The sequence below is a fragment of the Eleutherodactylus coqui genome, chromosome 4 (genome assembly GCF_035609145.1).
Source record: "Eleutherodactylus coqui strain aEleCoq1 chromosome 4, aEleCoq1.hap1, whole genome shotgun sequence".
Lineage (NCBI taxonomy): Eukaryota > Metazoa > Chordata > Amphibia > Anura > Eleutherodactylidae > Eleutherodactylus > Eleutherodactylus coqui.
The window spans coordinates 265,763,097-265,777,982 of NC_089840.1; the positions used below are offsets into that span (position 1 = coordinate 265,763,097).

The 14,886-nt window shown below is 44.8% G+C and overlaps 1 protein-coding gene across 1 annotated transcript; it reads left to right on the top strand.

Annotated features, from left to right (window-relative positions):
• Window positions 1-287: 287 nt before the first annotated feature.
• C1S (complement C1s) lies at window positions 288-14,097 on the top strand. Its single transcript, XM_066601240.1, has 11 exons — window positions 288-527; window positions 678-885; window positions 3,884-4,055; window positions 4,235-4,354; window positions 4,977-5,176; window positions 7,769-7,916; window positions 9,951-10,072; window positions 11,282-11,354; window positions 11,452-11,571; window positions 11,698-11,772; window positions 13,110-14,097. Exons 1-11 carry the CDS (start codon window positions 517-519, stop codon window positions 13,931-13,933), a joined length of 2,073 nt encoding a protein of 690 aa, XP_066457337.1. The 5' UTR covers window positions 288-516; the 3' UTR covers window positions 13,934-14,097.
• The last annotated feature ends 789 nt before the right edge of the window (window positions 14,098-14,886 follow it).

The following is a 14,886-nucleotide window of genomic DNA, read 5'->3' on the forward strand; positions in this document are numbered from 1 at the left end:
CTGATAACAGAGAGCAATAGACTGTATTTAAAAGCAGAATTTATGTCTAGTGTCTCTTTAAGGTTTATTTGATCAGATTCCGCATTTGTAGGACCTGGCGAGAAGCTGCGTGTTTACAGATAAACCGCATGCTGATGACTGGTTGAGATTTCATCCCTCTTCCCCCTCCACTCTTATTTACTGGAAATCAGCTGCTTTCCACTAAGAAAAAATCAGAGTGTTACGAAATCCAGGACTTTCCCCAACTTCAGACGCTACATGCAATTGGTCTTTTCTTTTGCCCCGTTCTCTCTACATCTGGATCTCCCTCCCCTCTAGCAATGAGTCACACTCTCACCAATATTGTACATGGTTAATTGAATCCCTCTATGGGGGCTACAGAGTTCGAAACAAAGAAGGCAAGAATTTCTGCCAGTGCAAACCTATTAAGATCCGAAATGCGTTAAGCGAGGACAATGACAAGCCGAGCACCCCAGTCATACAGCATCTGCTGTGAGCTGAGGTTCTGATTCAGGCATGAAGCTGTGGTAAGTCACCCTGCAGCGGTAACATTCCTGTGCATGCTTTGCACCCTGCCTACCCATGATCCTTTGTGCATTCTACATACGTTTTACATAATCCACTTTGCATAGGTTGATGCTATGAATTATCATAGAGCATTTTTTTATTCTACACAGGTGGCTGTTTCTCACCCTCCTGGGCTGCGCCAATGCAGTGCCACCCCCTATGTATGGAGAGATCATCTCCCCCAACTACCCGCAGGTATATCCTAACAATGCAGCGAAAACCTGGAATATCCAGGTCCCAGAGGGGTACGGAATCCGCCTGTACTTCACACACCTAGACATTGAGCTGTCTGAGAAGTGCGAGTACGACTCTTTGCAGGTAAGTACAGAGACAGGACTTGCAAGCTTGCATTGTTTTACAATAAAGCGGGGATGTCCAGGTATTGCAACACTACAACCCCCAGCATGCTGAGGGTTGTAGCTTTGCAACAGATGGCAGTCAGTGCATGCTGGGAGTAGCAGCTGTGTAACAGCCACAGGTTGGAGACCAATGCAATAGTGCACAGAGTTACAGTTGCAATCAAAATTATTCAACCTCCATTGCAAATTAGGTTTATTTGCCAAATTTACAAACTTTTAGCTATTTGCAAAAAAGCAATCAAATAAGAACAATTTAAATATCTCAATACAATTAAAATAACAGGCGGTTTTTCTAGATTTAATGCAAAATACCACTTTTACTGACTACTGCACTCTCAGAATTATTCAACCCCCTGAATGGAATCAGTCATAAGAGAAAAAATTTGCAACTCAGGTATCGTCTCAAGCACACCTGATGTAACTAATCAAAGGCTTCATTAGTTGTATCAGATGTGCTTGAGATAAAATACATCAAATATCTGGACTGCTGAGGGCTTTGCTGACTGACATTTGATTGCATGTTCGAAATATGACTAGTCAAGAAAGTGATTCAAGAAGTGCAGAGAAGAGATCATTGCCTTCTATAAACAAGGAAAAGAGTATAAAAAGAAAGAGAAGGCAGTGAAGGTTTCTACAAATACAGCTGGAAGCAGTCCACAAGTTCAAAGTTGCAGGAACACTGGCTAAACTACCTAGACATGGCAGAAGGAGGGCACTATCGCGAAGGAGGAGGCAGGTGGTCAAAAACCCGCCAGAGACTGCAAAAGAACTGCAGCAAGATGTGGTGGCAGCAGCACTGAGGTTTCTGTTTGCACAGTAAGGCGCATACTAAATGCTGAAGGTCTTAATGATCGAACTCCAAGACGTTCACCTCTACTGACCCAAAAGAACAAGAAAAGTCGCCTCCAATATGCTCAAAACCATATAAATAAGCCATAGGAGTTTTGTGATTCGAGCGATGAAACAAAACTGGAACTTTTTGGGCCTCTGGATCAGCAGTCTGTCTGGAGGAGGAAGAATGAAGCAGACACCAAAAAGAACCCCCTGCCTACAGTTAAGCATGGCGGTGGATCAGTGATGCTCTGGGGCTGCTTCACTTCCTCTGGCACTGGAGACCTGTAGCGTGTGGAGGGCAAGATGGATTCCATCAAATATCAGGAAATCCTAGCAGAAAATATCATGCCTTCTGTGGGGAAGCTGAAGCTTGGGAGTCATTGAGCCTTCCAACAGCACAATGATCCCAAGCCTACCTCAAGTCACCAAGACTTGATTTCAGAAGTAGTCCTGGAAGATTTTGGAGTGGCTGTCACTGTCGCTTGATATGAACCCTATAGAAAATCTTTGGTGGGATGTGAAGAAGGTGGCTGCAGCATGCAAACCCAAGAATATAAGTGAGCTGGAGGCCATTGCCCATGAGGAACGGACTAAGATTCCTCAGGAATGCTGTCAGAAGCTGTCTGGATCTACTAAGTACTAAAGACGCTCCTCATGAAGGGGGTAAATCATTCTGAGACTGCCGGAGTCACTAAAAGTGCATTTTGTGGTAAATTTGAAGAAATCACTTGTTATATTACCCTGTTTCCCTGAAAATAAGACATACCCTGAAAATAAGACATAGCATGATTTTCCAGACTTTGAGGATGCAAAATGATTTTTCAGGCTTTTTGAGGATGCTTGAAATATAAGCCCTACTCCAAAATTAAGCCCTGCTAACAGTTAATTTAAAAAGTCAATTTAAATAGTGTCCAGGCAGCTATACATGTAAAAAAGTTAAACCTTTTTGAACAAAAAATTATTATAAGACACTGTCTTATTTTCGGTGAAACACGGTAGTTGTGATGACCTATTTAAATTGTTCTTATTTGATTGTTTTGTTTTTTTTGTAAATAGCTGAAAGTTTGTAAGTTTGTCAAATAAACCTAATTTGTAATGGGGGGCATAATTTTGATTTCAACTGTAAGTGGTCACTAGACACATCATCTATGGGCAGGTAAAATGCAATAGTTACGTCCGCTTGGCGCACAGCAGCGCCATTCCACAAAAGGGACGCAAGTGTGTCCATTTAAAACCTACAAACACTCATCAAATAATAAACGTGAAGGCTTTCCCTAAATACGTAACAAACGAGGGAGAGGCCCTGCCTACCACGGCAGACTGGTCACGTCGATAGATGCGGGCCTGCACTCATACCTGGGACCTAATTATCCCTGATTAGGGAGCTAGAGAGATGAACTAAACAGACACACAGGACATGACACTGTACTGACACACCGAACACAGAACAGGACTAGACATACGGAAAATGTCTGGCAACCAGCACAGACATATCAAACACATCATTGTTCACACCAAACATACAACAAATAGTGCATAAAACAGGAACCCCACGCAGAGCTCACATGCAAGCAGCTGAAATAGCACAGTAAGTCTCAGTGTCCTCATACCAGGGTGATAGACAGTCAGCCACCGTGCCGACATAGGGAACTGTGTGAGTGATCCACTACTGACACCCAGACGAGACATAAGACGTTTGGAGGCCGCACCTGTACGGGGAAGGAAAGAGGTGGTCTGCATATGATACAAACAAGGACTACAGGTGTCCAAACCATCTTTAGAGAAGTAGAGAGATGCAGGCCATATATATTATTCAAGCACAGTCATGTAGCCCTGCAGCAATATACAATTATGGACTTACTGGAGGTTTCCTTTAATTCTGGTCATTAGACTATATATGTCCTAAAGCCTCTGTACGCTTGCAGCCATTATCAGCAGATCACCAAGCCAGGCAGATTTTGAGGCCGTTACAGCCAGAGTTACAAAGTTGTAGAATATTCGCGTCCCTATAATGCAATATGTATGAGGATGGCGCTTTGTGAACATCTCTGCTTCTGCCTCTCATTTGTGGACATGCTCCTCGGTGATCTGTCTCATGGGTCATCGCTGTCTTTATACTACAGGTTGTCATTGGAAATGAAGTTCAGCAGGCGTTCTGTGGACAACATTTGTTTGGATCTAGTGGATTCCCAAAAGAGAAGTTCTACCCAACTACTCACCTGAAATTATTGTTCAAGTCCGACTTCTCCAACCGGGAGCGACATACGGGGTTTGCTGCTTATTATGTGGCTGCAGGTTTGTAGCATTTATATATGCAATATCCAAAAAACAAAAGTTCCACAGTTCAGAGAAGGACCCCTGTGTTCTCACCTAAGATTTCTTTCTACTTATTCCTTTCTAATTTCACCCTGTTGGACACTTTTCACATACTTTGTCCCCTGGCATCTCACAATCTGTTCTTCCCTCTCTTATAGATGTGGACGAGTGCGACATGTACGAACCTTGCTCACATTTTTGCAACAATTACATCGGAGGGTTTTTCTGCTCCTGTCCACCAGAATATGAACTGCAAGAAGACCAGCAGACGTGCGGGGGTAACTAGTGCTCTGAACTTGTGGGTATAATGTAGGTCGTGGACAGGTATGTAACCTGCGCCCCCTGTAGCTGCAGTCTCCCTGTTAAGTTGGGAGTATCCCTTTAAGGAGGAGTTCCAGTATTATATAAATCCAGGCTAATCGTCATATGAGTATCTGTTCTGGTACAAGTGTAACTTTTGAAGGTTTATGCAACGCCCCAACACTTGAAAAAAAAAAACGGGTGGGGGGACGGGGCTAGATTGGGTGGTACTTAACATTAAGGGGAGTGGTCACACAGGTCCATCACATTTACTATGATTAACACTAGCACTTGTGTGAATTATAGCAAAAAGTTACACCAACTCATCGCTGGCATTGATTTCCCATTTGCCGCATGGCGGACCCCTATGGTTGGACTTGTGAGCAGACAGAAGTTAGAACCTGGATGCAAACAAGAATCTTTTTATTCACTCAAAGCAAGCAAAGGTCCTAAAAATGGCGAGGAGCTGAAACACAAAGTGGAAAGGGTCCTTTAAGAGGCTTTTTTTTTCGTTGTGTAGCCCCAAAATTTGGAGTGTTTTTTTGCTCCCCCTCTCACTATTTGTGTTGTATCATCTGGATGTGTCCTTGTCTCTTGCAGTGAACTGTAGTGGGGGTCTGTATACAGATCTGAGGGGGCAGATCAGCAGCCCGGGATATCCGTCTCCTTACCCCGAGAACTCGCGCTGTGAATACAAAGTCCTCCTAGAATCGGGGTACCAAGTTATTCTGGCATTCAGGGCCCAAGACTTTGACATTGAGGCCCCTGAAGATGGGAGCTGCCTTTATGACAGTCTGATAGTGAGTATCTATTTGTCAGCCTCCGATTCGTGGGTGGAAATATGTCTAAAGGCATCGTCTGATTTTCTGAAAATAGCACTTGGACATCAGAGAATGGAAAGTTTTCCACTTTTTCAGTTATTCAGCATTTTCAAGATCTTTGCTTGCAGTCAGCAAATAGCAACCTTCTTATTTATTTTACTTCTACAGGCTGAAAACCCATCATGATCTAATACATCTGAGGGTTTGTTACAAATGTATCCACTCTAGACCATCCTCTGTGAGCTCTGAACCACCTGGACCCCAAATAGTTCCATGTTATCTGCTCTGATACATTGTAGCAAAGTATCAGAATAGGAGAGAGATTTGTACCTCTGGTGTGATCAGCTGCATATAGGGTTGCCACCTCTGTCACCAAAAAAATACAGGCCAAAGTAAAAAGAAGGCGTGATCAGTGGCATGGGCTATTAGGACATGTTTTTACTTCTGTTTTCCAGTGGCCCTGGTACTAATAGTGCCTCCTCTCAGTGTCCCATTAGTAATAGTACCCCTCACACTGTCCCTAATAGTAATAGAGCCCTCTCAGTGACTCCAATAGTAATTGTGCCTCTTTTAGTGGCCTTAGTGATAACAGTGCCTACTTTAGTGGCCCCAGTAATAATACCCCCTTTCAGTGGACCCAATAGAAATAGTGCCTCCTGTAGTGACGCCAGTAGTAATAGTGCCTACTTTAGTGACGGCAATAGTAATTGTGCCCCCTTTAGAGGCCCCAGTGATAACAGTGCCTACTTTAGTGGCCCCAGTAATAATAATAATACCCCCTCTTAGTGGCCCCAGTAATAATAGTGCCTCTTTTAGTGGCCCCAGTAATAATAGTGCTTCTTTTAGTGGCCCCAGTAATAATAGTGCCTACTTTAGTGGCCCCGGTAATAATAATACCCCCTCTTTTAGTGGCCCCAGTAATAATACTGCCTCTTTTAGTGGCCCCAGTAATAATACCCCCTCTCAGTGGCCCCAGTAATAATAGTGCTTCTTTTAGTGGCCCTAGTAATAATAGCTCCCCCTCTTGGTGCCCTCCCCTCCCGCTGGGCAGCAACCCTGTCATCATGCGTTGTAACTCACTGGGAGGTTCCGGTCAGGATGGGACACCGCTGCAGCGCTCGGAACAGGAACACAAACACTAGGGGAGGAGTGAGGATCTTCTATGCGCTACAGTGGTGTCCCGACCGGAGCTTCACAGTGACTTGCAGCGCTTGATCACAGGGCTGCTGCCCGGCCGGAGGTGCTCGATTATTACTATTAATATGGTCGATAAAAAATAAACATCGGCATCAGGCTTTAGAGTAAATTACTGCCCGGGGGTTTACCAGCCGGATGGCAACCCTATCTGCATATCATTATCTAGACTGGATGCAACTGTATCAAATCCATCAGCTATGTAAGTAAAACTAGCTTGGTTCCCAGCCTCTGAACATAAAGAAGAAAGTTCTAATTCAAAGACAGCAAGCACAGATATTGTAAATGCTATGGAACTGAAATACAAAGTGTTTCAGAAAGTTGTAGACCAGGGGTGTCAAACTCAGTTTAACCGAGAGCCAAGGGTTGCCTTCAAAATGCCGTTTATAGGGGCTCATTCACATGAGTGTATTTGCGCTCTCTGTTACATATGCAAGACGGACAGTTTAAACATCATTGATTTGCATTGGGGTATTCAGACATGCAGTTTTACATATGTTTTTTTGACTTGTGTGGGGAAAAAACCGCAGCTTGTCCTATTTTGGTCCATATTATGAACCAAGATTGCCCATTAAAGTCAATGGGATCGCGTAAATACTCACTTAATACGTGTGATCTATGTGAATTTACACATGAAGGCAGGAGAAATCCATGGGACCTTCTTCATGAATTACGCAGTACATGTGCAGAGTTTAGGAGTGTGAAAACGCTGCATATCTCACGGACCAAAACGTCATCCGCCCTTGTGAATGAGCCCTAGATGTAACTACTCCCTAACATGGCTATGGAGCTCTATGCACTATGCTGGGGTTTCTCCCCTTCCACCTCTTCTTACGGCCGGTCTCACACGACCGGATAGGAATTGCGGATACTGTGAGCATTTGATCCTCGGTAATATGCGGATCAATCAAATGCATTGGATTACACAATTCTGCTCACATCATCAGATCGGAATTACGTAATCTGCAAAATAGAATGCGGCATGTTCTATTTTACTGCAGAATCCATGACATAGGGCCTATTGATCTCTATGGTCGCGGATATACCCGCAGCCCATACGCAATTACATATGAGCCCAGCCTACCTTGGAGGGTGGCTAGGGTGCCTGGTAGGGCTGTCAGAGCTGTGCCACCACCTGTGTGTTACTAAACAGAGCGGTATGAAGGGGCGCACCGGAGCTCAGAATCCAAGATGGCACCCGCTCCATGTGCTGCCGCCCTCTCTGCCAAGTGGAGTGCCGGTCCTTCTGTATCCAGACCTTGTTGCAGGCCACATAAAATGATTTGGCCCGCGGGCGTTGAGCTTGACACGTGTTGGAGAGCTTACCACTGTGCAAATTCACACAATAATGGACGTTCCATCGCTCTTTTTCCACAGATAAAAGCCAAAGGACGGACGTTTGGGCCATACTGCGGGCAGACGCCCCCTCCTCGTATCGAAACGGGCAGTAATGAAGTGGATATTCAATTCATCACCGACAGTGGAGGCAATAACAAAGGCTGGAAGATCTATTATATAGAGGATGGTGAGGAGGAGACTGGGGGGTAGAGTACCTTTAGAACCCTATATAAGCCATATGAGCCTGATTGCTGAAGAGTAGGGGGTTACAGGATAGGGTCTGAGCATGAGGCAATGTATAGACTAACCTTGTAAGGCCTGATAAGAAGAATGGAAAGGGCAGCAATGAATAAAATAGAGAGGAGGCACCACAGGCCACTCACTTTAGGCTCCTTTAGGCACCAAGGCCTGAGTGCAACTGTTACCTCTGCACCTCCTACAGCCATGCCCCTGGCCTCACCGATGCGGTAATGGTGACCGTATTCACTTTTTCACATATCGCCTGACAATGAGTAGACAGATCTGTTTCGGACCTTTTTCACATCCATGAAGAATGCGTGGTAAAAATGTGCGCAAAAACCGGGCTTTTACCCACTGGTGTTTTTTTTTTCACTGCGATTTTGCTGTGTTTTTTTCCCCAAATGTCAAAGGGACTTTCTAATGTTAAAATCGCATCACACAAAAATTGCCACAACGCCAATATGGGATTTTTGTGCGATGTGATTTTAACATTAGAAAGTCCCATTGGCATTTGGGGAAAAAAACCGCTAGTGGGTAAAAGCCCTAAGAGGACGGGCCTTCAAGGCTCTGTTCACATTGGTGCTGCATTCTGGGTGCCAGCGTTTTTATAGCATGAATAGCGTAAGCTCCAAAACCGTGACAGGTCTACCCCATGATAAATCCATATGTTCTTTAAAGTGATCCTTTGGACCAGGGGCAAAATTCTGCCCCAGACCGGAGAGGGTTGTATATTAACTCTTGTCAATCCTCTGCGCCATTGTCCTTTGGATCTGCCCTGTTTTCAGTCTTCCAAGATGACCACTGCAATCTTCTGAGTACCTAATGCAAATTGTGAATTGGTACTGTGTGATACTACTGATGCAGTACACCTGCTCTCTGATTGGCCGGTGCTACTCACATGAATGAAGCTGGCCAATCAAAGCAGTGTGTGAAGTGCCTGAAGGCTACAGACGCACAGTGGGCATTAGGCAGTTAGAAGTTTGCAGCCGCTGTCTTGAAGACCGAAGACGAGGCCTTGAAATCATCAGATCTGAGAGACATCGGTGTAGAGGATGGATGGCAGTTTATAGAACTGCCCCCTTCTATCCCTGGATGGAATTTTGTCCCAGGACCAGAGGGTTGCTTTAAGAGTCCATGGGGTGTGTTTGAAAACTTGGAAGACATAATGGTAGTGTGAACAGAGCCTAATGCCATAAGTAGTCACACCACACTTAGCACCATAACATAAGTAGTCACACCACACTTAGCCCCATTACTTAGAAGACATAATGGTAGTGTGAACAGAGCCTAATGCCATAAGTAGTCACACCACACTTAGCACCATAACATAAGTAGTCACACCACACTTAGCACCATAACATAAGTAGTCACACCACACTTAGCACCATAACATAAGTAGTCACACCACACTTAGCACCATTACTTAGAAGACATAATGGTAGTGTGAACAGAGCCTAATGCCATAAGTTGTCACACCACACTTAGCACCATAACAAAACGGGACACAACACCTGCCCACGACCCAAATATCAATCCTGTCGACTTTTGTGGCTACCCATAACCAAACCCTAAGCTGCGATACAGCTCCTGTTCCATTACAAACAAGATCCCCCAGCCACTGAGTTTGTGGCTCGCTCATTGTACCCAACCAAAGCCATTCTGCCCATATCATAGTGTAGTGCCACAATCCAGCTTTAAAACCATACACTGCGATTCTTCCTAAACACCCAACTTGGGTCCTCCAAACCCTTTCCTTACCCCCCAATGACCTTCCATTATTTTCTAAAGGATCCACTCACTACTTGAATAGAAAACCTCACCAAACATCCCTATAGGCTACCATCTGGCCCTAACCATGCTACCTGAGCCTTCTAGTGGTGCATGGCGCCACTCACGGCTCCTCATTTGGACTCCCACCAAGTCCGTCATTCTTAAACCTGATAAAGCTTGTAACGTGCCTCCATCTTTCTCATCCTTGCAGCCATTCCTTGCCCGACAGACGTGTTCCATCACTCCATCCAAAATCCACAAAAGGACAAGTATGTTTTCAAAGACATGGTGACCGTGAAATGCGAGGAAGGATATGAGATATTATCAGGGAAGGTGAGTGGCAGCAGGAGTGCTGCATACACAATGTTATTGTATGCTTGGAGTATTATAAGGTTAGCTAACATAAAATGGGTCTGGAGTGAAGATGGAGACAGAAAATAACCAGATGCTATTGTCCTGGTGGCTTCAACATGAGGGATGTCGACAAGAAACTCCGGACTGGAGGGAATTATACTGTATGTATATGTTTATGCCAAACTTCTCTAGAGCAATGACAACGGAGCGATAGCAAAACGTGATATGATAAGTGACCCTCAACTACATAGGTCACGCCCCCAAAATACCACCAACCTAATGACTTTGAGCCAACTAGTGCATATCGCCCTTTCATCACACCCCAAAATAAACTCAGACCTCTAGATTCAAACTCCCCTAAAATTCAGACCCTGAACTGGAGTGAATGCAGACCCCAGATCAGAGCTGAGAATAAATAGACCCCAGACCAGATCTCAAAATAAATGCAGACCCTTAAATAAATACAGACCCCCTAAATAACTCCAGACAAGACCCCAGATCAGACCGCTTAAACTACAGACCTCAGACCAGACCCCTAAATAAATACAGACCCCAGACATGACCGCTTAAATTACAGACCTCAGACCAGATCCTAGAATAAATACTGACCCTAGCCTACACCCCTAAATAAGTACAGACCCCAAACCAGACCACCCAAATAACTACAGACCATCAAACAAATACAGACCTTCATAAATAAATACAGACCCCAGACAAGAACCCCCAAATAAATACAGACCCCAGACTAGACCTCAGAATTAATACCAACCCCAGACCAGACCCCCTAAATAAGTACAGACCCCAGAATAAATATGTTAAGGCCAAGAAAGGAAATGCTTTTTATCCTAGCATCTGAACACAACCTTTGGGAGCCACTAGCTTTTGCAGGAAGTCGTGAGCAAGTGGGCAATTATGGTATTTATAAATCGAGATACCCCGGGTAGTCTCATGTGACTTGTGGTACTGTCATATAATATCTGAAAGGGAAGATCATAATATTGAGATTTCTAACTGGGTAGACTTTGGGGTTGTGGCCAAGGGGAGAAGTTAGGAAGAGGTCTGCTACCATGAATGAGGCTTCTGGTAGCTAGCGGTCACCCCATGTCAACCCCGCGGAGATCATCTATGTACCTAATGTGCATGGTAGGCCATTATAACCATTAATAACTCCTCCATATTCCCTATTAGAAGCGGCTGTCATCATACCAAGCGAAATGCCAAGGAGATGGAACCTGGTCAAATACTCACTTGAAATGCCAACGTAAGTAGTAATCCATGGGCCCCTTAGTGGGATATTAGGGGGTATTAGCAGGTACTATGATAGTAGAGCGTTGATTCGGTTCTTCTGTCCTCTGCAGCTGTAGAATGTGGAAATCCTGAACCAATTGTTAATGGTGCCGTCGACGTCACATTTACCACATATGGGGCGAACGCTACATACCACTGCAAAACCGAATACTACACCTTGAAAGGAGATGGTGAGTATTTGTGGGAACACCGATGGAGAACGTGAGGAGGTGAAGAGGTTGGAGCTCACGTGTGACTGCAGGGAGGTGAAGCGCGTCAGTATAGGTTGACTATGCCTCACTTCTGTTTGTTTACAGACACCTATTACTGCTCTGCGGATGGACTCTGGATAAATAGCGAAAAAGACAGCGAAGCTCCCAAATGTACAGCAGGTAAATGAGAGGAAACCTCCAGAAACTCTTCAGGATGTCCTCTGTTATGGGCAATGGGCAACACTTTTGCTGGTTAGAGTGCGTTCCCACGTACAGGTACCAGCTTGCGGTTGAGATTCCGCCTAGCCGCAACTGCCAATGGAAGCACGATCTTGCCAACAAACTCGTCAAGATCGTGCGACTATTAACAGCCGCATCTAAGCGGGGTCTCAGCCTCAATCCGCTACCTGTACGTGGGAACGCAGCCTTATCGGATGGCAATAATCAGGTCTTCAAGCATCTCATTTACAGACAAGTGTCTCATGGTCCATTCCCATTATTACTACCAGGCCTTGCTTGTTCAGTGTCTGCTCCTCTGTGAGGCATTGTGGCTGATGTGATACACAGAGACATGACAACAGAAAGATATTGGCATATCTAGCATGCTGAAGCGGTACCCCTTCAGTTCTACAGCGCCCCCACAACATTGCTAACAACAGTGTTGGCTACAAGTTATAGTACTCCTGTCAATCACAGTAACTCCAGTGCTAGTAACACAGTGCCCTCAGTAGCCTCCACAGAGATCCAACTGCTCGCCACAGGGTCCACAGTACCAGTCACATTGCCCCCAGTGCGAGCCACAGTGCCCATAATACCAGCCACAGTGCTAGCATTAGTGTCCTCTGTACCATCCATAGTTCCCCAGTACTGTCCACTGCGCCATCAGTAGCAGCCACAGTGGCCTAGTTCAAGCCACAGTGCCCTCAGTAGCCGCAGGGTCCACAGTACCAGTCACAGTCCCCTAGTGTTAGCAACGGTGTCTTCAATACCAGCCACAGTGCCCTCCGTAGAATTCACATTGCCACCAGTGCGAGCCACAGTGCCCTCATCTAGTCACAGTGTCCATAATACCAGACACAGTGCTAGCAACAGTGTCCTCGGTACCAGCCATAGTGCCCCAGTACTACCCACAGTGCCATCAGTAGCAGCCACAGTGGCCTAGTTCAAGCCACAGTGCTCTCAGTAGCATGCACAGTGACCGCAGTGCGCTCAATAACAGCTAGTATCCCCACTGCAAACAACAGTGGCCTCAGTACAGGGGTGCCTTTAGAATTGTAAATGCGGCTTTAGATGTGACTAGAGTATGACGCAATGTAATTTAAGCAAATATCGCCTACTCAAAATATTTGCAAAATGGCGCAGTATGATGGCTGATTTTCAGAAACATCACCCATTCCACTTTGGGGTGTCATTAGGTTATTTGCTCCTGCTAGACAAGTGTATTTACAGTTCTTCCGGTTTGCTATGGTTCTTCTTGATACGTCTCCCCTGAATCCCTCATTTTTATGTTTTTTCAGTCTGTGGAAAAACGTCCTTATCTCAGGAGACCCGAATTTTTGGTGGGAAGAAAGCCAGTCCAGGATTCTTTCCCTGGCTAGTACGCATTGTCCTGCCTAATAATTTTGGTGGCGGGTCCCTCATATCGGATCGCTGGGTCGTGACGGCTGCCCACATTTTTGGGGAAAATGAGAAACCTTCACTGCAAGTCGGCGCTGTGGAATATCAGAAGGCGATGACAGTTCAGGCAAAGAAAGTCATCATCCATCCCGATTGGATAGCGGGCGTTAGTATCGATGACCGGACGAATTACAACAACGATATCGCCCTTATCCAACTGGCAAGGAGGATCGAACTGGATGAATGTATTTACCCGGTATGTCTGCCGCAGAAGGGGGAGACGGCCTATCCGGCCATTAAAGAGGTTGGATATATTGCTGGCTGGGGAGAAACCAACAGAAAAGACAAACATGGGGTAACAATAAACAAACCAAAGCTCTTACAATATACGGGGATTCCACTCCGCGCCCTAGAAGACTGTAAGAAGACTTTGCCCAACAAGTATACTGTCACCTCTAACATGTTGTGTGCAGGGGAAGACGGCCATGACAGTTGTAATGGCGATAGTGGAGGTCCCCTCATGTTTGAAGATCTAAGAAATCGAGAGTACAAAAGACTCTATATCTCCGGCATCGTCTCCTGGGGAATCGAATGTGGCAAATTCGGAATGTACACCAAAGTTCAGAACTATGTGGACTGGATTGAGAAGATGATAGACAAGGTGGAAAAGGAAGAAAAAGATGAAGAGCAACTCGAACCGCTAAAAATATGTAAGAAGACATAGGAAGGAACAAGGGCACACCATTCAATCTGAGACGTCAGTATATATAGGGGAGGGGGTGCGAAAATCCTTCATGTTCTTCATAATAAACTCTGTATACACTCATCTGATATAGAGGATGTTCAACTTGTAATTCCTAAATTAATAAAAAGGAAGCAATTTTATAATTATTGGTTATGTCATGTGAATGCAGCTCCTATGCAGATCTCCGTGTCTCCATGGTTACAGACTACAAACAAACAGTGTGTAGTCAGGTCCTGCAGTTGTGTGTTCATATTTTCAGCTTGCCACCCCATTTACTGTCTGCAGGTTACAAAGAAGAGGAAATGGAAGGTCTGAACTGGATGTCCTTTTTTCTGCTTTAGCCTCACCCCAGACACTTTGCCCAATACATACATTTAGCTTAACGTGAAATGTAAATCATTCACATCATACCGGTACAATATGACCATTTTATTGGCACCATACATGGGACAGGTAAACACTGTAAGGGTCAGTCAGAAATCTCTGATTGTAGCTGTTCATTGTCCCTATCTCTTCCATCTGATCCAGACTACCTTTGAAACAACACTATAGAGTTTGCTATGCAGGCATCTTTGGCTGTTAACTTTTACATCATATACCTCCTTGAGAGTCACAGATTTCCCCCCACAACAGCCACAATGTAACTTATGCCAGATACAATACCCCATGACTGCCAGACTTTTCTTCACAACAGTAATAATGCCCTCCATGAACGCAACAATATCATAGTAACATAGTGTGTAAGATGGGAAAAAGACTTATGTACATCCAGTTCAGTCTATTAACCCCCAATGTTGATCCAGAGAAATTAAAAAAAACAAAAAACTCAATGAGGTAGAAGCCAATTTTCCCCATTGAAGGAAAAAAAAAATCCTTCCTAACTGCAATCTGGCAATCGGAATAATCCAAGGATCAGCAACCCTTCTAAAGTT

What these genes read in the sequence shown, in the direction of transcription:
- C1S (XM_066601240.1), top strand. An exon ending in TGCTTATTATGTGGCTGCAG is followed by an intron (nt 4,056 to 4,234) that starts GTTTGTAGCATT and finishes CCTCTCTTATAG; the next exon opens with ATGTGGACGAGTGCGACATG. An exon ending in AGACCAGCAGACGTGCGGGG is followed by an intron (nt 4,355 to 4,976) that starts GTAACTAGTGCT and finishes TGTCTCTTGCAG; the next exon opens with TGAACTGTAGTGGGGGTCTG.